The sequence below is a fragment of the Myzus persicae genome, unplaced genomic scaffold (assembly GCF_001856785.1).
Source record: "Myzus persicae strain clone G006 unplaced genomic scaffold, MPER_G0061.0, whole genome shotgun sequence".
Classification (NCBI taxonomy): Eukaryota; Metazoa; Arthropoda; class Insecta; order Hemiptera; family Aphididae; genus Myzus; species Myzus persicae.
In genome coordinates this window covers 136,760-163,728 of record NW_019104046.1, presented here as the reverse complement: position 1 = coordinate 163,728, position 26,969 = coordinate 136,760, and the positions used below count along the sequence as shown (strand labels likewise).

The 26,969-nt window shown below is 35.3% G+C and overlaps 1 protein-coding gene across 3 annotated transcripts; it reads left to right on the top strand.

Annotated features, from left to right (window-relative positions):
- The first annotated feature begins 3,055 nt into the window (after nucleotides 1–3,055).
- LOC111038048 (phospholipase B1, membrane-associated-like) lies at nucleotides 3,056–26,969 on the top strand. 3 transcript variants are annotated; one of them, XM_022320974.1, is made up of 8 exons: nucleotides 3,056–3,076; nucleotides 15,130–15,310; nucleotides 15,953–16,229; nucleotides 17,755–17,981; nucleotides 18,357–18,516; nucleotides 22,233–22,378; nucleotides 23,434–23,602; nucleotides 26,077–26,246. In XM_022320974.1, exons 2-8 carry the CDS (start codon nucleotides 15,194–15,196, stop codon nucleotides 26,244–26,246), a joined length of 1,266 nt encoding a protein of 421 aa, XP_022176666.1. In that variant the 5' UTR covers nucleotides 3,056–3,076; nucleotides 15,130–15,193. The 3 variants fall into 3 exon arrangements, with proteins under 3 accessions (XP_022176666.1, XP_022176665.1, XP_022176667.1); XM_022320973.1 differs by lacking the exon at nucleotides 3,056–3,076 and adding an exon at nucleotides 5,063–5,177; XM_022320975.1 differs by lacking the exon at nucleotides 3,056–3,076 and having other exon boundaries at nucleotides 15,194–15,310; nucleotides 26,077–26,969.

Below are 26,969 nucleotides of genomic sequence, written 5' to 3'. Positions count from 1 at the left end.
TTATTTATTAACATACAACCACAATATTTTAATCACTTAAAATTTTTTTAACACAAAAATGTACATATTAATTTCGTTATGTTTGTACCAAACACAAATTATTTTAATTATTATTCTTGTAAATCAGCATACATTTATTTATTTTGCTGGATATTGTCCAATTTCTAATTGACCTAATTTAACTATATTTTTAATAACAATTGAAGAACCAATTTTTGCTTATCTCTTATTGACCGTGTTAATATTCTCATTTTTTTGATTTCTTGAATTTTGAAATGTGTTGATTTTATTATTTTACGGCTGACATTCTTGGTTTCGAACATTTACTCCGCAGGTAGGTATTCTTGATTTCGGACATGTTTACCGGGGACATTTTTCTAGAGTACCATATAATATGGTGGGTTCATTAACACTTACGACTTACATTAATATTATAAAATGTATAATCCTTGAAATATTTATTGAAGCACACCTGAGATCGGACATTCTGACCTTACAGTCTAATACAGAACAACTTCAGTAAGACGAAACTTCTATGAAACGGAAACCTCTGTTACACGGGCAATTTCTTTCATGCCTATTCAAATACTCATAATCCGTCCAGGGTTAGGAAACTCCCTTAAGCCGGGAAAATTGGACTGGGTCCAAACGATTCCGTTTCATCGAGGTTTTCCTGTTGTACATTTTATTTACATCATTTATTTTAGCCGCAGTTTCGGTTCAAACGTTTGTAAAATCTATGTGATTTGTGTACCGGGTATCTGGTATAATATAGTATTTTAATTTGTGACACGGTGCAGTGGAGACGGTGCCGACCCGTAACGTCGGAAGCTCGCGTATCACACATCGTTATCGCCTAAAAATATGCACAACGTTTCACAGTATTTTATTATTCTGCACGTTTAAACTCATAATAATTATTGCATAAATGTTATTATATACCACCTTGTATTGTGGATATTTTAAGATTGAATAATATTATATGGTTTTTTCTTTTTTTTAGAAATGAGCACTCATCTATAACAATATTATATTATAGCGCGTAGTTATAAATTGTTGTGACGTTTCCGGCTTTCCCGAAAGTATGACGTGTCTATAATAAAGATAATTTTAAAATGATGTCGAATTAAATTGAAAATACCATCAAATGTTGTTATCGTTTATTTTTTAATTGATTACAAAAATATGTTTTGGTCGAACATAGACATACATAAACAACTAGATAGCCGGCTGTGCCCAAGCACGACTGTACAGAATTTTGAAGTTTGTCCGCCATTTGCCTAAACGGCAATGTTTACATTGTTATGTGATAACACGATATAGATAACTGACAAAAATCATAGACAAAACTATTGGGGCTTTCGGTCTTTTTTTTTGTTATCAATCACTGTTATCACATTAAAATATAAAATTTGCCGTTTAGGCATACGGCGATTTTGCCTTCAAAGATAAACCAAAGTCGACTGTCTAGTTGTTCATACATGTCCACGTGGTCGAACAAACCGATCTATTGCAGTAGGAAATCTGAGTGATAAATATTATTGCAAGTTGAAAGCGCGTCTAGAAAATCGTCAAGAGTCTCTATCGATAGTGGGCGACATAGCTGATGTTAATACGTATGGGCGACACGGGTACGTTACAGCCTAGAGGCGCTACGCAATTCAAAAAAAACGGGTCTGATGCAGGTAGACAGTGTGTCTGCTCGCCGACGATTCGAGTTCAAACAAACACGCCTCCCGCGATATCGCATGTACAGCCATAATTATTATTCTCGTGTTAATTGTTATTGTGATAACGAAACACATTCTCGCTTAATCGTTGCTTGATACAAATATCATATTTTAATGTAACATTATAATTATTGTTCTCGACCAGTTTTTTTTTTGTTACCGCAATAGTAGGTACTTCAATAGTAACATAACGACATGGTAATCTAGCTAATAAGCGCGACCGTCGTCGTAGCAGTCGCCGTCGTCTCAACAATAATACACGCACTATAATAGCAGCTTACTAATTTGCTGTACCATTTTTTTTTTTTATTATTTAATTATCATCATAATAATATTATATTATGCAGTACGATGTTTGTATACGCGAAATACTAATCACCGGCCGCCGTAGGTTTTAATATTATACTCCGTAATATGTCGTGTAGATTAGCCACTTGGACGCGCGTGTAATAAGACGCACTTATGCATTGGTAATGTACAAATAAATAACGACGTAGCGATAATAATATAATATTATGATGTGTGACGATAATGACGATAAACCTACGTATACGCTGACGAGATGTTAGTGTTATGATTATTTACACACACACCCCCCTCCCCCCCCGACAATTCGGGCCTAGGTCACGCGAAACTGTGTCGCCCTAGTGCACCGGTGCGTTTTACAAGCGTCACTGCAGTTTCGGAGCGGCATCATCGATCGTGACTGTTGCACCGAGAACTGCAGCAGCAATGCGACTTTTGTAATAATACCTAATGATAACGATGATGATAATAGTGTAGTAACAACACCGGCAGACTGCGCAGCTGCACGTCACGAGACTTTTACTTAAATTTCCCAACAACAGTTGCAATGCCTTGTATTATCATCGGCCGCACAGCACTTTGCCCGCGAACGTTTAAAACATAATACGGAGAAACTCCAATAGCTGCAGCGTTGCAGTTTTTTGTTGCATATTATTATTATAGTTGCGTTGTCGCACCGCGCATGCGTTCGTATAATTAATAAATTTATCGTTACGATATTGTGCACTATACTAATATTGTTTCAAAACATCGAAGGGTGTACGCCATAGATCTGTGTCTCCTATATATACGGACCGCGAGTACGAATCCGTCCACATTATCATACTGTTAAGATTTAGTCGTAACATTACATTGTGTTATGCATTTGTTTGCTTCGAATTTATCATCGTTATCGTGTTCTTTTTCGTTTCCATTCGCCGTTTTTCGGTCTACAACAATAACTGCAACAATATTAATAGCGGTGATTCGCACAGGTATGCGCTCCGGTTCGTTGTGTATTTAACCGAGGTGTCGTATTCTGCAGTGACCAGTCAATATAGGTAAGCACTTACACGATTTCACACTTTTGTAGTGATTTAGTTGATATTATATAATTTGAACATCACTTCATGTTTTCAAGCCCAAAATTTATGAAAAACATAAAAAATGAATTGATTCGGAAATTACGTAGACCCAATAATATAATCGTTTGTTGCCTGTCATTTAACTATCGGCGGCTTATATATTATCAAAACATTGATTTTGAGGGTTGCGTCGACTCGGTGTTTCTGAGAGGTATTTTTCAAAGATGAAGGAATTGCTTTGTGGATAGGTCATCAGTTACATTATTTGGTGATTGGAAATTAAGAAGTTGAGACGAGTCAGACGAGTAGTAAGTTATCATAGAAGTCAGACAAGTAGTTAATGCGTTGGTATAGCAACCTGTTTATGCTACGTAAGTAGTTAGATTTATAACTCTTTTAATTTGCCCACCATTCTCACTTACTTGCGTTTAAGCCATGTCCATTAATTCATTTTTTTCTATGATTTTAACTCTTATACAACCATTTCGTTGACAGTTTTCGACCCTCGCACTGCGACAATTTTACACCCGATAACATTCGAGGATTATTTTGCAACATTTTTTTGACTACCTCTATGAGGAAAGATCCTTTTTCTATACATATTATTCTGCGCCGTATACTAAACAGAAGGATGTTCAAAGATTTATGAATACACGTGTAGCTTTGCCTATTTCAAAGGTATCCCGAACTGGGCTTTGTATTTTTGTTTTAAAAGAGAATAAGAACAAAAGGCGTTTTGTTTAATATATTATAATATCTCTTGTATTTTTATTTCAATACTCGTTTTATCATCAGACATGCAACTATTTAATGGTATATAATAATTAATATCATGTATCTACATTTAAATATGCAATGATTGAAGCAATAACATACATGAGTGTTTTTTAATAAGACATAGTAAATATTGGCACGTTGGCGTGACGATATGACATTCAAAGCAAAGAGGTGTCCCGCGTTATACTGCAACCATAAGTAATACTAAATGAAAAAGCTAAAACTGGGTAAAAAACTAAAAACAAATTAATTAATTCGTATTACAACTTCTAAACATGATGTCGACTGCTATTGGTTATACAGTAAATACTAAATACTTAACTGGTTTAAACCGTATAGGTATTGCGTCAACTTCACTTCTTTCGGTTGATATATTTTATAAACATTCGGTGGACAGTTAAGTAACACATTTTAATATTGGTGCCATGCGTCGTCGCCGACGCAAGAATAATGATTGCCATCAACTGCGTATCCATAATATATATTATGATATAATTACTTTAATATAATCTGTGACCCATTCACGATTATAATTATCATTAATTTGTAAATAATCCTAATGCGTTTGCACAATGTGTTCACGAGAATTTCGAATGAAATCGGGTTAAGTAATTATATTTTATTTGTCTTCATCTCGTTCGGATGTTTCCATGACGTCGTAGATAACTGGTACCATCGAGGTATCGAATTTCGAGCAGCGGACTTTTGCGCGAACCAGACAACAGTGTGAAACCCGTGTGCCGAGAACTCTACGGGTCGAGTGGCAGACGCGATATCCTTATCCTGCACCGGATTACCGGAAGTCTGGCACGTACCGGCGACCGGTCGAACCGCACCCGGGGGTCCGCGACCTCGGCTCGCCCGCCCGCCACAGCCGCAGACACCCGACGACCCGGTTCAACGGCGGCGAATTTTATTCGATATTTTCTACGCCGTTATTTTTTATCGTCATGAAAATATCATTATTTTATGATCATTGGTCGTCGCAATGATGATTGCATTTTTTTTCTCGACTTATAATCTCGCCCGTCCGCTATTGCCCCGGCCGGCCGGCCGGCGTCGGGCGATTGGCGCGCGCGCACACACTCCCGGCCCCTCTGCGCACCTTAAAAGCCCGTCTGCGACTCCGGAACCCCTTCACCCACCCCGCCGACCGGAATCTGCTGGTGAGTGTGCGTGTGTGCATGAGAGTGTGTATAGTGTCTGTTACCTGTGCGCCGCGATCGCTTCACCGACGTTATTTACAGTTCGACTCTCATCGCGGGGACCACGCACCATGGCCGGCGTCGATCTCGATCTGGTAAGTACCTATACCTACTCTCGCACAGTGGTTTTCTCACAATATTTACGAGGAGCTTTTACAATTTTATGAAAAAATTTTTTTTTTAATCTAATTCGTCGACAAAATACCATGTACCTACATATGTCTTAAAGTCTCTCTCTCGCGTTACACGATATTCTATTACATAAACATAGGTATTGTCGTCACCGGTGTTGCGAGTTTTCGATTTGTGCGTACCTACTTATAGTGCATTATACAGATTACAGTGGTTCCAGTGTGTCTAAATAGGTTTATGCTCGTCTGTCGGACTAGGTACGGTATACGTCTATAATATTTAAAAAACATCATTTTTTTTATTGATATCAATGAATATCGGCAATAATGGCCATTAGTTACAATTTTCTTTTTTTGTACTAAATCACGTCATATCGTATGGTGGTGTCGGCGTCAGTCCCGAAGTACACGTCTACATACTGGAGGTATTCTGTAATCATATGTGATGGTTGTTGACTGAGAGTTCCGTCTATATTATGCACGTACATCATAACCATCTCGATCGAGACGCAAATTCTCGATTGTTTGTCTTATATAGTACACATTATATTAACATGATATTCGGCTATTACGAAATTAAAATTATCGCATCTTTGTCGATGCGATCCTATATACCTACCATCCTGTTGCATCTGTACATAACTATAATATTATGTTCTATGTACAATGTGCAACTCATCCTTCGACGATGCAACGGTTTTTTTTTTACCATTACAATATTATTATACTATCGAATCTTCATCGACGTTTTGCAGTGCCAAATCACGTCCGTGGGAAATCGCGCAACTATATGCAACAATATAATATAATAATGCAGTTATCAAGATCCGCCGTAATAGAAATCGCGAGTGCGAATCGGAATCGAGGATCGCCGGCAGTATAACACACATAGTGCGCATAACCTTTCTAATGTAAAATTGAATTTTAATTTAATTATTACATAAAGAATGCGTTATTATACGCGCTGCACCGCGTATACTATCAATTGTAATATGTCATGACCGCCGATAGTGTTAACCTGCACACCGCAACACATAATAATAGTGCAATGATTTACAATTATTAAATCGATTGGCGCGGACGATGCAGTTTTTCTGTGAAAATGATGCTGTTTTTTTATTTTCATGTGCACTCGAAAACGTCTTCCGCAATCTGGAATCTAAAAATTCCATTACCGCACCCACCAATACGTATCACGAATTGATAAACACGATTATCACGGGATGGACAAGTCGATGGGTCAACGACGATAGTTACAACTCAGGTTTAGTCTCCGAACTCGTTACATGTGCATGCGCCGCCGTTTACCAAGCCACCGTGGCCGCGACCTTATTATAAAGTTAGGCGTGGGCATCGATATTGACGACTTTTTTTTTTTTAGTTTCCCTTCGTTTCCGATTTTTTTTCACTAACAACTTTATACCGTATATACACAGATACCTACTCTCGATTTTTAATCACTTGCACGAACCGGTTTCGGTGGATAAAATGTTGAAACGAAAAATAATATAACATACAACGCATGCATGATATATGTATACGCACCACCATAACATATATAGGTAGTTATATATACATAGCTGCAGCGGCGGATGGAGCATAATATGGACTCACCATAATATTATAGGTACCTATGATGCAGCCAGCCAAAACCCGTTTTTCTTCCAGTTCCTCACGACCCCTCCCCCCCCCTCCTCCCGATCGAAGTAAAGGGGATTATATATTGATCAATGGTCATCGTTTGGCGGCGAATATAAGAACCCTACAGGATAATCGCCGTGGCCATCTGCCATAGTATATAAATACAGCTGACATATAACATAATATATAATATAATTCGTCGGCCAACCGGATAGAAAGTGAAAAAATGAAAAGCACACATTATATTTCTCGTATTCCGGTTTTTTTCCTTATTATCAATATTGTTTTCAATCTGCGCGTACTGTATTCTCCCGAACGGCCGAACCTATCATCATCACAATATTATTATGCGTATACATTGAGTATAAATTGTAAAATACGTTTGGGGGGCGCTGTGGTTACTACAATATCATCTACGATATATTATTATTATGGACCATGACGGTATGTCGCTTTTCGTTTTCGTGTCTCTTTGCGGATAATACCCTCCACCTCGGCCGCGAAGCATAATATAACATTATAATTTTAATCGTACCCATATATATATATATAGGTAATCATACGCATCGATTACCGTCCAAATCGAGTTTGCGACCGTTCGCGTTCGATTACGGCGTATTAGGTACCTATGTATATGTTGTTCAACGAGTGCAGACAAAAAAAAAAAATACACATATTTATACACGCGATTTCATACGCGAATTTATCGTTAAACGCGTGCAATTATACAATAATATAATATAACTGCTTTTCTTACACAGATATATACATAATATTATATGTAGTTCGGCGGCGGCGTGCATATAATAAATATATATAGGTACCTATGTATTATGACTATAATAATATACTATAATATATATTATATAGGTATGTCGGCGACGCCGTATGATCTGGTTTCGCCGGGTCATCGTTTACATAACCGCGATCTAACAAATTATCGCTATTATTATTAGTATTTATTTTTTTTTTTCTAAATAGACCAACCGGTCGGACGTCGTCGTAGGTATGTAAAATACCTATGTAACCCATCGAGCATACAACCATATATTATAATGCAGTCTTGTTAATACTTTTGTATTGTGTACTTAGAATACGTATTTAATTACTTTGTGGCGTTTGTACTTTAAATACGCCTAATCGAATAGTGTATTTCCGTTATTTGGATCAATAATTTCAGATGTCCCATACCCATCATATTGTCAAGTTAAAATTGAGCTGGTTAGATATGAATTTTCGGTAGGCATTGAGTTATCTGCGTGACTATTTAATGAAATCTTAAAAATCTTGAAGCTTTATAAAATATTATTTTAAGACCAGTTTTTTAAACTGTAGTATGCAAGACCAAAATTGTTTGTTGAAATAATATGGTAAAAATAAAAACAGTATTTTGAAAGTATTCAAAATGCACGTATCAACAAGTATAATAATATATGTATAAAGAGTTATAGATACCATTTAAAATAAACACACGTGTGACATACCAACCACGCGGTAGTCCTGGACCATCTCTCTCTATATATATATAAATCTGCGTCACGATGTTCGATCATGCTAATCTCCAAACCCTCTTAATCAATTAATGACATTTTGTAAATGTCTCTTGCTTAGCCAAGCTTCAGAGATAGGATAGTTGTTATCTCGATAAGAATAAATGGCCCTTAATTTTTTTTTATTGATAGTTTAAGAAAAGATGTTGAAATTTAGGATGGACATTTTTGTTTTTAAATGGTTGCTATATGTCATCGCTTACTTATTATAATAGGAATGGGAGAAATTAGAATTTGTTGCTACTGGTTAGTGATTACACATTATATTACTATTATAACTAGAAGAAATATGTCATAATACACATTTTTTTTTCAAATATACGTATTTATTAAAAACACAAATATTTGGCTCGGGCAACGTTGGGCGGGACAGCTATGTGTAGGTAATCACTATAAACCGTCCCAGCGTGCAAACGACTTTATTCCTTCCCCTGCCCCCACTCCGCGGCCCATACTTCGCGTGGCGATATTTTCGGGAATTCGAGGCGAAAAACTTTCCAAACGTATACGTCGAATTTACATAAATTAACACTCCATAATAATTACATTGTACACATTCCGATGCGATATTATATATCATACTGGACCGCCGAACTCGTGTGTATTATATGTATGGTGCACATATATTACTATAAACGCATCGATTTTCAACGAGTTTCGTTTGTGAATACACCTTTTATATCTGTGTATATGTTTGAAATAAAGTATAACTGCAGATGGTACCAACCGCGTGGATCGAAATTAGAACGCAAAGTGATCTATGATTATAAGTAGGTAGCACGTAGACGCGATAATCGTTCATAATTATTTATAAATTATTAATTTACAAGCGCAAAACGTCGTTTCGCTAGGTTGTATTTTCGGTTGGAACATCACAACCGATTCGAAACCGTTCGCAGAATTGCTCTGCAGCCTCGGCCGAGTGGCAATGAATACCAGTGTATTCAAATCGTCAAGTCTACAGACGTTTCGGCGATCGCACAGATAAAAAGATATTTTATGATTTATATGGATGGGATGTAAATTTAGCAGCTATATAAAAGAAACTCGATTATTATTGCGTTGGCTCGAGGTTAAATACGGCTAATGGATGAGCTGCAGCTGTACACGATGATGGGAATCGTGGCGGAAAGCGTATTATATACTTTATTCAGCTGAACACCATACGCCATTACATCGAATCACTCTGCTGAATTGTGGCGAACGAAGGGTATAGTTCAAACCGATTATCGCAGAATAGTCTGAGAGACTCTGCTTCTGATTATAAGCGCGATACATAACCCGGCTCGTGTTCGAAACTGTTTTGCTGTGATATTTGCACGTCAGCTATACCTACGTTTTTTGCTTTTCGGCATCGACTCGGAAAAATAATATTTAAACATCGGGCTCGTGTTATAATAGCTACCGCCGAACTATATTTAGGTATAGCCACGCGGTGTTAACGGCTAAAACCTATCTGCAGCTACTGCAGTTGCGCCCACGAATCGGCCATATTATGATCGAATGGATATTATATTATGTACACGGGTATTATAATACAAGTATACAGGGTGTAGCAGGAAGACCTTACAGTGTCCTAATCGATATATTTTAGTTTTTATTTTTCATAAAATTTGTGGACTTGTGCGCTACACGCATAATAATTACATAACATTTTTTTATATTTTAATTTAAAATCTGATCTAAATGTTTTTTTGAAAATTTTTGTGCAGTAAATTTGTAAGTCTAGGTTTCAGAAAACTTTTGATTGTTAAATATTTATCTAAGTTCAGTCGTTTATTTTTTATGATTTTTTTTTAATATGAAACTGATAAAGAAGAATCATTCGTTTGAAAAGTAATAATTTTTTAAAAAAATATTTAGTTTTTGACGTGTACATGTTTAAAAGTTTTCCTGAAATAATTTCAAAAAAGTTCATACTTGACTTGACAAAAATAGTGAGATTTCAAAAAAATTTAAGAAATAAGCTACATGGCTTAAATAGATGTCTTTACAATGAAAACATTTTGATAGTCTAGATTTACAATTTGGCTATTTTGAATTTTTCAAAATTTTTTTTAAAATCTTATTTAAAAAATAAAAACAAAATATCGGAGTATCATTACAATACGCATGTGTCCGTCCTAATGATGCAGAAAAACATTAAATAGAACAAAAGTTTTCTCATTTGCCATGTTATTCTGTCACATCCCGTATAATAGTATGGGCCATAGGTCATAATATAATAATATGCATCAGGCGCGTAATTATAATTTTTATTTTCTACGTGTGCGAGCGTGCTCATAATATAATATTATAATGTATATATTATTATACGTGTGCGCCGCGAGAATATTTTCGCGCATTTATGTATTATATTTGGTCGTACTAAAAAAATGTTCACGTTTGGAAAGTATCGGTCCGGTAATATTTATGGCCCGTTTGTCTATGTGTGTATACCGATTCCACTTCCGGCAAACTCGACAGCGGGGCAACGAAAATCCTGTTTATGATCCGATGCGTTATATATACGTGTGCACACGCATTATAATAATATGTATATACCACGGTAAGCTGCGACATGTGCAACACGCGTTGCTCAGGTATACAATATATTATACTATCATCAGCTGTGTATGAACACAGGTACCAATAATACATATTATTATTAGATGTTTATAGTATACACGCGGATACGACGGAAATTGGCAAATTCAATATGTATAGGTAACCGTATTATAGGACATATTATTATTGGTGTGCTCTAATTTTTTTTTCTTTCGAATTTACATCGGGAACCGGTCGGGCGTGGAAGTCGGCTCTATAACAGCTATAGCGGAATGCGAAAACGCGCGAATAAATCGATCCATTTTAATATTATAATAGTATGGTATGTGTGCAGTACAATATTATTATTATTATTATCGCTTCATTGTCTCCGCGGTGGATAAAAGCAGTCGATCCGATATTTAAGCGGCAAACGTTATTGTACTTCAACGCTGCGACGATCTACATTCTACAGGGTGATTTTTTAAGTGAGTTCGTCCTATTTTCATTTTGCAAACTTTAAATTCACTCGAAGACAATATTTTCAAATTCTTGAGATTTTTTTGTACCACTTGATGACGATCCTGTGACAGTATACAATCACCTGTATTTCAATTAGGAACAACGCAATATATATTTATTTTTAACTATAGGCTATTAAGCAGACATATTTTTTTTTGTATTTATTTGATGAATCTAAATCAAAATATGAGTGAGTAGTTTTGAGTTGCACAAAATAATTTTCCATAAAGAGAGGGGCCCATTTTGAAAAATGAAAGTTTGTTTCGCCACATGACACTCTTTAAGCAATATAAAAAATATTGGAAATTCGAAAATATGGACTTTAGAGAAACATACTTAGAAATTCTAAAAATCAGAATTACAATTATTTATGTACTTTTAAAGGGATAAATAGGAATGAGTATGCTTAAAAATCACACTGTTCATCGACCGGATACATGAGAGTAAAATAGTGCATAGTGAAATACCCAAAGAACACTGCAGTGGTCCTCAAACTGCAGTGCTCCACTGAGCATTGGGGTTCTACCGGACTGATCTAGGGACTCGCGGTATTTAATATTATTAGTTATTTTTGTTCACCCATTGTATGCAATGAACTTATGACGACATATTTTTGTTTTTGATTTAAAATCGATATTATCCTGGTTTTTGGGGTTCGGTAGACGTTTTTAGCAACTTAAGTGTTTTGCGAACAAAAATGTTTGAGAACTTTTGACGTATATAGATAAGATAGTTGAGGAGGTAGTCTCGAGAACCGCGTAGAGTGATTGACATTGTCAGACGGCCGCCAGACGAAAGACTATATATAGCACATAGCCGCTGCTGTTACGTAGCAGTTCACGTGACACGCCCGAGGTAATGGTTATTAGTTATTACTTATTATATTATATACATATGAACTGCACTTATATATAATATGCTCATTGCTTAGGTTCTCACCAAACGCGTGTTAAGTGCGATTTTTCTTACTGTGTGAGTCTTTGGCGTTTTGTTTTGATATATTTTATCTATTTTTTGTCTTCGGGTTTCGTTTTACGACTGGCACATGTATATATATATATATATATATATATATATATATTATAGGAATAGGTACCTATATCGCACATATACTACGAAATCCAATTAGGCGATACAGTGGTGACCGTTATAATAATATTGTAGTATTTATATTGTTGTTGCAGTTCTCTATTGTGGTTTTCAGCCTGCTGCTGCGCACTATTGAGTATAGGATGATTTTTTTTTTGACACTGTCGTAAACTGTGGGAATCTTACAAAACTGTTGGTCTTGTTTCGATAACGTTATTATAATATCGTATATAATGCAATTAATATCGTAAACAGAGTATAATATTTGGTTAATATTATGATATCTACGTACAATTGTAATGTATTATCAGTGCCCGATCGACGACGGAAAACAAATTATCACTCTGTATAACGTCAACGTGTGTAACGTTGTATACGTTCGTCGACGTCTCTTGGCCCGACGGGCTCTCAGGTTTCGTCTTCGACAGTCCGACTGTGTGTTAATGGCAATCTGTGTTTCATTTTTTTTTAAATTTATATTTACGACCTTAGAAAACTCATTAGAAAGCTTGCGGTTTTCTGCGTGCGTGCGAATCTCGACCCCGACGGCGGTGGCGGTGCCGGTGCGCGACGTTTGACAAGTGAACGTGTTTTGTTTTATTTTTTTTTTTTTATATACCTTCGACTACATTTAACAGCCCTCGATTAATATGCCGTGCGACCGTTGCTATTTACGCCTATAAAATTTCGTTGTACCGTGGTACAAGTAATAGGTACATAACACCACGAGGTTGGATATGTGCGCACAGACCTGTTCGGACGGAATACGACAGTATCTACAGAGAGGCGACAAATCGTAACTGAATGTGAACGGCTGAACAGTTACCCTTTTTCTAAAAGTAGATATGTAAACTGCTGTTGAAAAAATAAATTTAACATTAAACAATCTGCGACCAAACCAATCAGATACGTTTTGCAAAATATCTGCTGCAAATACGCGATTAAATACAATATTGTGTATAGTCGTACTGCAGAAACCGCAACCTAATCTAACCTTAAATATAACCTCGTTATCACCGTATCAGTATGTTAAACTTATGAAAGACCCTAGTTAAACCAACTCTTTACAAACACATTATTAGCTCCCCACATCTAAAGAAAAATTCTTGCTCAGCTGCACTGTACAAAAATAAATTGCCACAGTTTGATTAATGTATCTTATTGGTTTTATCGCAGATTGTATTATGTCAAATTGTTATTTGTCGCAGTTTCACATAAACTTTTAGAAAAAGGACCATTTCACAGCAGTTTACCAATTACCCAAATCGTTTTTAAATAATATTATTAATATATTGTAGGCATACATGTTACTATATTACAGACAACAATTTCAAATAAAAATAGTCACATATTACAGCGCGTAAAACATCGACCCGATTTCTAACAGATGACTTTTTCGCTCGTCTCGTACGATGTTGTAAAAACTTTACTAAAATACACTCGTGAGTCGGTCGAATGAGCGACGCCAAAACGGTATGATGATATAGTAATGTAATTATGTATACGGAAACTCGACGTAAGTGTCTGTGGGTTAGGTGCACCTATACGAATCACGAATAGATACCCAAATATATTATGGAATCACTGCAATATTTGGAACGAACCGAGTGGGACTCGCGTTACGCAGTCTTTTGTTTCCTCGCCTCAAGCCCGTGGCAGTCCCGTATAAGTAGGTAATATAATATAATTTATTATTGTAAAATAAAAAAATGAGTTTTCTCGTTGCAATAACGCGCTTGTGTGTGTCTCACGACGACTGCGACACAATATTAAGTGTATAATTATTGTTTCCCAACGACCTAAACAACACTGTACGCCCGGCGTGCGTTGTACATTATTGCCAGGTGTTTATTTTTTAGATATTTAGTATGTCAGAGCGACGTCTGTCGACGGCCGTGCGTACAAAAGAAACAGAGAGCAAACCCATCTTTCACAACTAAATAAATAAATACAAAACTCGTAGTGATAATAATAATAATAATGGTTGGTGTACTACCGGCAGCCGTGACGAAACACGTCGCGACGGCGACGTTCGACTAGATAATAATATGGTTGACCGAAGAGGTAACTTCGCGCATAATCACCCACATGGGACAGTAATAATATTATGTGTGTGATGTGTTTTATAATACCATAAACTTGACACACATAATATAATATAATCTAATGTAGTAATGTATTGTTCCACTGCAGTCAGCCGCGGTTGTATCTACGACGACGAAGGAGGACGAAACAAAATTTGTATTCTTATTTAAAACGCTAGACGCACTACCAACACGACATATAATTAATAATAATAAATACGCTATTGTGCTCGTTAAACGGCTGAGTTCCAAAAGTTGAATAGGTGCTATTATATTGTATTATTATGAATTATATTATGATATTCGTTAAATGATATTATTATATCTGTTATTATAAGATGATAAACGGGACAGACACATATTATGGTGTGATTCCTGCTGTTATAATTAATCGAACGTGTTTATAAAAATGTACTATAAATATGATACAATTATTATGTGCCTTACTTTTATGTTTTGTGTTGTTATTATTTTAAAACAGTTTTCCTTATTGTCTCGTTACAGTTTTCTCCGAAAATGGACTTACGAGAAAAGTGACCCACGATGAAAGACGCCATCAAGCAAAGCGATGTTGACCAATAGCAACGTCTTGATATATTTCTGCGCGGTCGCGTGGTGCACCGCCCAAAGGCTGACCTACGATCAGCTTTTGCCCAACAGAAACAATGGCAGGAATGTCCGAATGGTACACATATTATTTTATAACAATATAACATTAGACGTCAAACTGTATTGATCTATACGGTATTTTTGCACACTTAACTGAACCACAGAATTCTATACTGAGTTAGTATAGAAGTCTATGAACTGAATACCATGGGAAGCGTATTATGTATAGAGACTTATACGAAAAGTTTCCGGCATTTTGTCAATGTTATTTTCCATGATTTTTGATGGAAAGAACCATTTTATTGGCTTATATTCCACCAAAAATCAGTGATATGCCAGTGATATCCACAAATAATTGTTTTTATTTATTCCAAGAGTACCTACACTCAAAACGGCAGCCTACTAGGCTGTTATATACAGTTCTTGTCTAGTAGTATGAGGAATACAACGATTCTAGTCGACTTTGATGTTTTATAATATTTGACGGCATAACTTTGTTTTTTTTTTTTTATCGATATCAGTGGATAAAACAAAGTAGTGACTAAACCAAAGTTTGTTCTCATAAGATATTACTATATAAACATGTTTTTATACATTTCAAAGTTCAAACTCGTTTGATCGACTCTATGACACACGTTGGCGTTACACGCCTATATTCTTCCAGACGCCTTCAATGTCGTATTTGTGATTGATTAATAATTTACATTTACATTTGCAGACGCCGGCCGTGAGTGAAGACATCGTCATGACACCTGGGCCCACCGGAATCAGGAGACAGCCGTCGTTTCCGGGATCGATGCCTTTCCCGTGCAAGAACATGACGTCTCCCGGACTCGGCAGGAGCATCGTGAGACCGACCAGCGTGCACAGGCTTCGGCCCGGCGACATTGACGTGGTGGGAGCCATGGGTGACAGTCTGGTGGCCGGAAACGGTGCGCTCGAGGAATTCGCCATGGGAACGTTGATCGAGTACCGAGGAGTGTCGTGGGCGGCAGGTACGGTAGATCCGCTTTAAATATAGTATATTATATACCTTTATTGGTTTATGATTGTTTTTTGCATCGGCTACTATGGTCGTTAGCATTTTGTGGGGCGAGAGAGGGTCAAGGTTGGTTTTGAGTAACATGTGAGTATGTGTAATGAGGATTCGTAGCTAAAAACCAAACTGGTCACCCATCCGGGACCACATCAGGTCTCTAATTATAATGTTATATTATACGTAATACTCATTTCATATTAAAATATTTATATATAGTGTTCGCAATATAATGTTACGTATCTATAAAGAAATTTTTTTAAGCGTGGCTGAGCAGTTCTATGCTTTTTTCACTTTAATTATTAAATTTAACCTTGTTTTAATAGTTAGTTAATCAGCTAATTAAGTAATCTGCTGAGCAATGTGCGGGATAAATATTGTGCACTGATTTGGAAAAAAATATGTATATCGCCACAAAATAGTATAAGTATTCACTAAATGGTTCTTAAATGCTGTATTTTTAGTAAACTTTTGTTTTATTAAAAAGGTTCTTAAACAATTTTTAAGTAAGACCAAATTAAATATGTTTAATCATAAATCTTAAATTTACAAGAATGCTTAAAAAATTAACCTGTGTACAATTATTTGTGTTTATAACAAAATATTTATGCAAGCGTGGTGGACTTACCGTTATGAAAGTACGTAAATGCTATAAAGAGCTGTATTTTCTATGTCTTAGTTATTCGTCTACATCGTAGATTACCGTTTATGCTTACTGCAGGAGATCACCGATCCTACTTCCACTATAATTTATTATTTAATGCTCGAATTTTAGTATTGGCTTAGACGTGCCAACAATTCATTAAACAATTTAATAGTTTGCTTGTTCTTAGCAGAACTTAAGGAATCCAGAATTTAATGTCAAATCGTTCTGCGTGTATGCAAAAACACATAATAATATTATTATAGAGATCAGTGGTCAACGAGGGGGGGGGGGTACGGTAGTGTGACATCCCTCCGCTTTTATATTTCTCATTTTCTATTCTTCCACTTATTTTGAGCCACTTCGATCACTGATAGAGATCAGGAGGTTGAGAACAATACCTACTCGAGATAAGTGCTTTTGTATAGATTACTTCAATTTTAATTTTGAGACGGATCCACTTTTCAACATCCGTTGTGTTCTCATTACGTCACCATATCCTGCAGTGTTCGACATCCGGTATGATACAGATATGTGTAGGTATTTCATCATCGGCCTTAAGTGTAAATATGTATTATAATATAATATGAGTGCGCGTATTATAAACAATTAAAAATGACTGGTACAATACGTATTTCCATTTCAAATTGTCTTTATAATATGGCAGGATATTTTCGTCACTCATAACACGATAGGTAATAATAAATGAATAAAGATAGGTTTAATAATAATTATATGTTCGTGTTTAACACCTATCAGTTTAGTGTGTGTGTGTGTGTGTGTGTGTGTGTGCAATAACCTATTACACATTATAAGCCATTACTAATAACCTCACCCACAGGCGGCGAAGCTACGTGGCGGAACTATCTGACGCTGCCCAACATTCTCAAGGAATTCAACCCCGGGCTGAAGGGTTATTCAGTGGGAAAAGGCGAATTTCTCGCGCCTAACTCTCACATGAACGTCGCTTTCCCCGTGTCGGCCGACTTCGACGCGTACAGGCAGGCGCAGTTCTTGGTGAAGAAGATGAAAAAAGACCCGGACGTTGATTTCAAAAATGACTGGAAGGTAACGCGTCACCATATGCATACGTATATTTAAATGAATAGGGCCCAGCACACCAAAATCAAAACAATTGACTATAAGTACCACTATTTATACTTTGAAAAATTACTACACAACTATGCAGCTCAATAGCCAATTAGCGTAATTACTTGTGACACGCCTCATCTAAATCAATGTCATTATAATATTTGGAGTGCCGGACCTAACAATACAATAGGTCATAACTCATAAATCATAATTATCGCGTTATTTATACATCAACGATTTAACATGATTAACGAAACTCTATAGTCTATATACACGCGTATATTAATTATTTCTGATATTATTATTATGGCATGTGTGATTAATAACGTCCTATGTTTTCCTCGTGTACAGTTGATAACCATGTTTTTCGGCGCCAACGACTTGTGTTCAGGACAATGTTACGACAAGGACGGCACGACTCCGTTACAGCACAGCAAGAAACTGCAAAAAGCGTTAGACTACCTCCAGACCAATCTTCCCAGGACGTTCGTGAACCTCGTACCCGTCTTAGGTGTGTGCACTTTTTATGTACGATATTCATATACGTAGACTGGTGTAAAATACTTTTAAAAAGTATTTGGAATAAATACTCGAATCCTTATGAAAAATAGTATTCGGAATATCGATTTCAATACATCATATAGTTTTTGTTTTAAATATTAAATCAATGGTACTTTTCTCCGGGAATAGGTACTCGAAGTTAACTCCAACATAATATATAATTTAATAATTCTAAAAATAATATAATTTAGGTTGTTAATACTTGATTTAAAATGTGTATAATATTGCAAAAATGACTAGGAAAACAATTATCGTAAATGAAAAGTATTCAAATTGCGATTTAGAAAACTTTTGGGAAAATCATCATAGGAGTGTTATGAATACTAATATAATTATACTGCGTCTTGAATGTAGGTATGACATGTAGTAGCTTGGGTGTTAACCGAACTATAAGCATTGGTCAATAGTTCTGCCATTTTAACTTCTATACCTGCCGATTTCGATTCGAATCTCTCCGGTAGGATATTTTAACTTCCAGTGTACTCTAGCCCTTGCGCGCGAAATCCGTCCTCGTCCGGGAGTCCGCGGTCTCGAAATGGCGCACTCGTGTACGACGCAACATCGCAGAGTCGGCTCGAAATATAGTGAGAATCTAAACGTTTTTTCCAACTCGACCGAGTTTTAAACGAGTTGTTACCCGGTATCGGTTAAAATATATACCTACCTATACGTCCTATACTGCGTCCGCCGGTCAGCGGTCGGAAGTGAAACCGGCGGTCGCACACTGTACGCTCGGCTGCACGTATACCCAAGTTAACAACAAGGTTAAAGAGCCGATAGGGTAACGGTGGATATATAATACGTGTTCCCCGGTTGGAGGGGTTACCGCACTCTCGCGACACATATTATACCGTAGACCCGGTTAAGTCGAACGGCGATCGCTCGCGCCGGACGCATACCTACTTACATATTATACATATAATGTATAATAAATATAATATATTGTCCATATATATCTGTGTTTGTGTGTGTGTGTGCGTGTGTGTGTTATTACTATACGTTTGTTATGAATGAGAGCCGCGCCAATTCACTTTCACGACTCAGACCCCGCGGAATGCGTACGAAGGAAAAAATGCACCATCATCGTTACCGCGGTTCGTTCATTCACCGCGGGCGTCGTTACACAATTATAGCAAAACGCTTCGGGCCCGTGGTATATTATAATTTAATTGAATAATGTATTATTATCAGTGCGATGGCGGCGTTGCGGCAAATCGATTTTAACGTTGACCGTGGTTTACTGTCTGTTCATCTTCGTTCGATAATTACTTTTTCTGAGAATCGGTGAAATGTTATGCGTTCCACAAAACCGACGACAAATCGTTATTCCGCGATATCACGACGTACCTATCGTACACATAATCATATACCGTCGGAGCCGTCGTCGGAAATCTGCAACTTTTCCAGTGTCTTATTACGACGTCTTATTCTTGTGACATCGTACCCACGGCAGCTGCTGCAGTCATAACGGAGAAATACTTCTGTCTTTTGATTGCAGGGTTTCACAATCGGAAACAATCGTGTAGTCTTTCGGAAACTTATAACTGTCATGACATTTTATTATACCGTTAGTCTTATCGTGGCCATGATAATATTGGATTATGGGTAGGGTACGTTGTTATGATGACATGGTCGAATGCCGCCGTTTTCAAAAGTCGTGTTTGAATCTTTCTCTCTCTCTGTCTGTCTTTCTCTCTCTTTCTCCGGTCACCACAACGACAATTACGATATGACATCGGTATATTCATCGTACACAGCGTGTGTTGGATGCGATCGTCAAGCAACTATGATATAGGTGCGACAGATTTATGTGATATTTTAAATTAAATTAATATAAATATTGCAACCTGTTTGCAGCACAATATTGTACGTAGGAAATCCTAATCTCGGCTCGACGTCTGCGGCAGCGGAGGCCAAACCCAATAATAATAATAATAATAATAATAATATAATAGTTTCCTATTTATAATATGACCCCTTCAAGTCGATCGCAAGTTCGAATTTCCAATTCCCATTGTTCGTCGTCGTCGTCGCTGCAGCAGATAAATTACTTACCGTTATTCGTCGATGGTGGCGATCTGCGTGCATCACTAGCGATGGAGCAGTCCGACGCGTTACCGGCCATTATTATTTTGCTCGTCATTTTTGCTCTCGGCTTTCAGACGTTTAATAATAAATTATTATTTATTTTGACACTCGCCCGTCCGTCCGTCCGCTCGTCCATTTCCGTCGCGGCGTCGGCGTTTTGCAACCACGTCTGGAAAGTGAGCTGTCGTCTGGTGATACCGCGGTTGACGTTACCGTGGACGGAGGTGGCATATATATCATAACACATATTGTGCAGTATATATAAGAGTCACCTCGAAACGTGTTACGCATACGAAATGAACTTCCAAAAGAGCTTATATCGGAAACGAAAGTGAAAGCCATTTCGCGTGAGCACTGTCATTGCAAACGTCGTATTATACGTGTCGCGTATGCAATATATAATACAATATGATATGTATTATATGTTATCATTGTTTAACGTAGGTACCTAATGCAATGTGTGTGTATGAGTGATGGGAACTTACGAATATTATTCGAAAGGCTAAGCGTAACGTTTCTCAATGGTGTATCTCGCGTAATTAATATACTGATAAATAACGAAAATATTGTACTTTGTCGTCGATGCGGTGATGAGAATATCGACTATTTTCATTAATTTCATTGCTGGACCTTTTTATAATTTCTAAATAATATATTATCTTTATCCTAGATATTTTTTTCAATTCACAATATTTTGTTCTCATAATATACTTATAGGTAGGTACCCCGGTAAATTTTCCAAGTATATTTTTCCTACTTGAATATCGGCAGTACCATCATCGTTATTATGTTTTCCCGATAAAATATTTATTAATATTCATTAATACTATTTGTTTTTAATTTTTGTAATAGGTGCCTATATATTATTTTAGTGTAACTAATTTCACCTAAAACGTGCCGAATAATATGTACGGTGGGGGGGGGGGGGGGGTGGAGGGCTTACAAGGCTCAAGTTATACCTGAATATTTTAATGGAAGTATATATGGTATTATTACATAATACGTATAGTGTAAAACAAAAAAACTATTATATTATCTACTAGAAATAACGTAATTATATATTATATTCTCGCACTTTATGATTTCTAATTGAACCACCGCACACTGAACACGCATATTATTATTATTATTATTGTATTTACAACTGATATTATATTATTATTACTCATTTTACAACAATATTCTTTTACTCCTCTTCCTTTTACGACTCTGGTGTGTACAACATTTCGTGTGATGTATTATTATTATTATGTGTTTTCTTGGACGTTAGTATTATAAACTACCTACCTACCGCGTTCGACGGATGAAACTTTTTCGGATTTGATTATTACATAACAATAAACCCATATGAACTGTAAATTAATATTTATCACCATTCGAATACTGATGTCCATCACTAATAAAAATGCATATATTATGCATTCAGACGCACGACCACGCATGATGTATAATATAATATTATATTGTATAACGGTAGTATAATGTTAATAGCGAGCGACGTTTTGTTTTCGAAATAATGTTTTATTGTAAGAATAATTAATAAATAGTAATAATTTATTTTCTTGTTTGCATGTGCAGACGTGTCGGTCAGCGTACGCGTGAAGAGGTCGTTCATGTGCCATATGCTACACAGGTTCTTCTGTACCTGTTTCCACCAGAAAGGAGACGAAATGGATCAGATCACTCAAATGGTCCGAGATTATCAGACTGCCGAACAGATTTTGGTTAGTTTCGTCCGAGGGTTGAAACCTATACTTGGAATACCCGGTTGTAATGTCGGTTTTTTATTTTCTAATACCGTAACCAAAACCTAAAGCTATTAAGGCCCGTAACCGACAAACCATTCGTAAAACCCAAACCACAATCATTAAAATTAATATTGGTTGTAAACAGTGTTGAGCCTTTACAAAAGATAATGTCACTACTGGGTGGCCAAGTGACTTCTTCCAGCGATATACCACTGTTTTTTTCTCCTTTTTTATTTACTACATAATTATATAGTTGTTATTGAGTGCTCTAGGGTACAGATTGTATATTGTATTCTTTTAAAAATAAAGAAAATCAATGTTTCATATCGTTCATACTTAATTGCACTCAATATTGGTCGTTGAAAGTATAGCTAAACAAAAATTACAAGTTTAGTATTTACAAATAAATTTGAATGTTAGCAATAATAATTTATGTGGACAATGAGTCTATTTTTTTTAAATATATTGACAAATAAATAACTGTATAGTTAATTTCATAGAAAAAACCTTAAAATCTGAATGTATTTATAGTTTATACCCTACAAAATATCTTTAATATGCATTAAAAAAGCAAAAACCTATATTGAGTAAAACTGGGTAAAATATAATAAAGAATTTATTTGCTTATTGTGTAGTAAAAAATGGCTCAGTTAAAATATAATTAAAAATAATTCAAGCTTCTAAATGTTTAGGCAAAAGCCAGTCAATGAAATTCCTGATAAAATATGTAAATACATTTTTGAAAAAGCGTTGACAAAAAAAAAATTTAAAACATCGCTTAAAAAACCATAATTAAAACTGTAAAATTGTAGAAAAATGTTAGAAAACCAAAACCGTTAAACGGTATTTTGGTTTTAAGCCTTTGTTTGAAAACAAATATTGGATACAATTTATATTATACAATCTTACTCTCCTATACGCTTCAGTATAATATATAATATATATATATCTAGGAATATTATAATATTATAATAATAACAGAAAATGCGTTTTATTAAATTTTTTATGTCTCCGTTTGTGATATTCCGCAGATCAACAGTGGTCGATACAACAAAAAAGAAGACTTCACCGTAGTCATCCAACCGTTCATCAAACTGTTCAACGCGCCGCTGGACAAGAAGCGGCAATTTGAAGAGGTCATAGACATATCATACGTCACCTACGATTGTTTCCATTTCAGTCAAAAGGGACACGCTTTAGGTAGGTACAACAAAAGCGTCCGTCGGAAATGCACAAGTCAATGATTTTAACTCAAACAGTATATTACGAACATATTATACTACTGTGTGATCTTTGACCCGTGTTGGATCACGACCCTACAAATTTAGCTTCAGAATTAAATCATAATGATATAATCTTAATAAGTAATATTTTATAATTTAAATGTATTCAATTGATTTATTCGAAAAAGACAAAAATATCATTAATGATAATGATGATTATAATGTATTCAATTATTGAATATTTGTCAATTTTTATACATAAAAACTATTATTAAAACATTTTTTTTAACCATATAGGTTATATAGGCCAATAATAACTAAAATTAATTGCTAAAAATAAGATTAAAGACTAAAGATGTAAACTACGAGATTGGTCTCCCATTATTATCTATAAGGGATTTAATGATAAACTGAAGGATTAAGACAATGGACAGTATAACTTTGCAGATACGTACAGTTTACCTACTGGCTGCTTATCTACCAAATGAATATCCTTATATTCTATAAATGTTGTCACCATAATATATATGATTCTCTTGGCAGCAGCCCATCGTTTTGTCTGACGCTAAATCTACAACTATATTTGTGAATCAAAAAGCAAATTTCAAAACGTTGTAGATTTTTATTTTTATTTTTTTGAAATTTTTTAGTGAACATATGGGGTATTTATTTACTAGCTATGTATTTTTTTTAAATATTAGTTGTACACTTGTACAATTTTAGTATTGTTTTCTTTAATTTTCCTCTTAATTTTGTACAGACATTTAAATATTCAGTGAGTTCATAGATTTCGCCGTTGTCATTTCGAAGTTGTCCATCGTTATTTGTGCAAATTTTCCGAGTTACACGGACTGCTTGTACCAGGTCTGTTCAGACCGAAATTACGAAATTCTTATATTGTATAACTCGCAATCGGGTATTAACAACCCAAAAAAGTCATTTGAGAAATTATTAATGCTTGGGCTAGTCTGCATTATTTTAATAATCCTTGAGCCGTACAAAATTGCTTGGTAATTATTTCTTTCAATAATTTATAATTATCTTCGTACTCGTATTCCTACTTCGCCCGATAAAAAATTGAACAAATATAAAATATAGCCTCATATCGGTGTACCTATATCAGTTTTAACGTTCTTCGCTAGGAAATCATCTCCGATGTACCATCATCGCTTAGTGAAATAATTTTAACGAGATAGGCATATAATATATATTATATAGGCAATAGGCATATAGCACTATTGGTATATGCTGGCTCGATTACCCTAAATTTTTCTGATATTTCTGACACCAATCTCTGAAAATGTTGTGAAACTCGACCATGTAGTTTTGGAGTATATATAAGGTACAAATATTCATTCATTAATTTATTTATAAACAGATTAGGTATATTTAAGTCTCTTTTATTTCTGTAACCAATAGAAATCCTATATAATATACTCAATAAAATATTCGATTTTCGTATGCAAAATTGGAATTCCTACATATCGTGCTAGTATTGATTGTCTACAGGCCCCACCCAAACGGCAAACGTACATACATTTTTATATTTATATAATAAAAAACAAATGTTACATATTAATTATAATACGTTACTACGTTTTAAGTAAACTGTACTGACTACTTTATGCAATGATTATTTAGATTTTTATTAATGAAAGAATTTTTGGAATTTGTTCAATAGTTACAGAGATTAACTCTTACATAAATTAAATTTTAATTGATACTCAATATTATTAGTTTTGAAATAAATTACGTTTAGTTATATTAGGTACACAAATGTATATACTATACAGGTTAATATTAAAGTAAAAAAAATTAATCTCATATTTCAAGGACGTTTAAGATATAAACTTAGGTAGTTGATTTTATTTTATTTTTTTATAATAACTGACTTTTTCAATAATGATACACGAGTCCCAGACCCTCTACGCCAGTGGTTCCCAACCTTTTTGGTACTATGGACCACTATGAGAACTTTGGATACGTCACGGACCACCTCAATTGTATACCTTATTTTTCTTACAAATAAGAATCAATTTTTTTTCACATATTTTAGAATTTTGATTATTATTACATGAATATGAGGCTTTTAATAACATGGATTTCACTATGTAATATAAATTTATAAAGAAACGACGTACTATACACGATTGTCAGTAATTAGCGTGTTATGCCTCAAAGGAAAATGAAATTATTAAAATATTTTTACATTTTGTAAGTATGGCTCGCGGACCACCTGACAATGTCTCGCGGACCACTAGTGGTCCACGGACCATATTTTGGGAACCTATGCTCTACGCTCATAAAATCCTATCCCCCGATCGCCATAATAATGATAGGGTATTGGGTGTGTACACATTACGAAAACCGCAAGTCCGACTAGTCTCGTAATTATTTTACCCATATTAATCATATTAATCGTTGGTTTTTTTTTCTCTCTTCGAATTACAGCTGCCAATTTGCTGTGGAACAACATGCTGCAACCCGTTGGCACAAAATCCGAGAACACGATGGACTTCATCATGAAGGACTTCGTCTGTCCGACGGCCCGCAGCCCGTACATATTCACTGCCAACAATTCGGTGCCATTGGACTATCGAAACGACAACAGGCTCAGATGAACGAACAATCGTCGAGCGTCTTTCGGGTCGTAAAAAAATGTACGCGAGTACACACGACGTAGATCATCATCGATACATGCATAATTTATAATTATTATCGTTTTTAAATTTATTGTTTTATACTGTGTATACATTATTATTTTTTCAAATGATTTCTCGACGTTCTTTCATTATTATTTTTACTATTATTATTATTATTATTATTATTATTATTATTATTATTATTATTATTATTATTTTAAGTTTTGCATAAAATAATTTTACGCGTCTTGTACACAAGGCGTGTGTACATCATCACGTCGGTCGTTGAGTTCCGAGAGTATCCGGTCACCTATTAGTATTGTTATTATTATTATTATAATGACGTTACATAGATAATGTATAATAATACGGACAAATTGCATTTCCTCCCATCGTATATATATGTATATGTGCATAAATTGCAACGCGCGTGTTCATCCTATCCGTTTTGGAATAATTTCTGCATTCCGCGTTTGACGTCAGATACCAATTTAACACCAGGTACCTTAAAGACTTTTTATTTTATTTTTTTAGGTTTTTTCATATTTATATTTTTTTTTCGTCTTACACAATACTCGTGATCATGGGTAATTCCAGATCACTGAAATTACCATAGCGTATACATGATAATATTATGATTGTTTTTAAATAACGATGTTTATCGATATAACACTACAATAAAAACATGTATTAAAATATTGA

What these genes read in the sequence shown, in the direction of transcription:
- LOC111038048 (XM_022320975.1), top strand. Translation starts at nt 15,194, where the DNA reads ATGTTGACCAATAGCAACGTCTTGATATATTTCTGCGCGGTCGCGTGG. An exon ending in ATGGCAGGAATGTCCGAATG is followed by an intron (nt 15,311 to 15,952) that starts GTACACATATTA and finishes TTACATTTGCAG; the next exon opens with ACGCCGGCCGTGAGTGAAGA. An exon ending in GAACCTCGTACCCGTCTTAG is followed by an intron (nt 18,517 to 22,232) that starts GTGTGTGCACTT and finishes TTGCATGTGCAG; the next exon opens with ACGTGTCGGTCAGCGTACGC.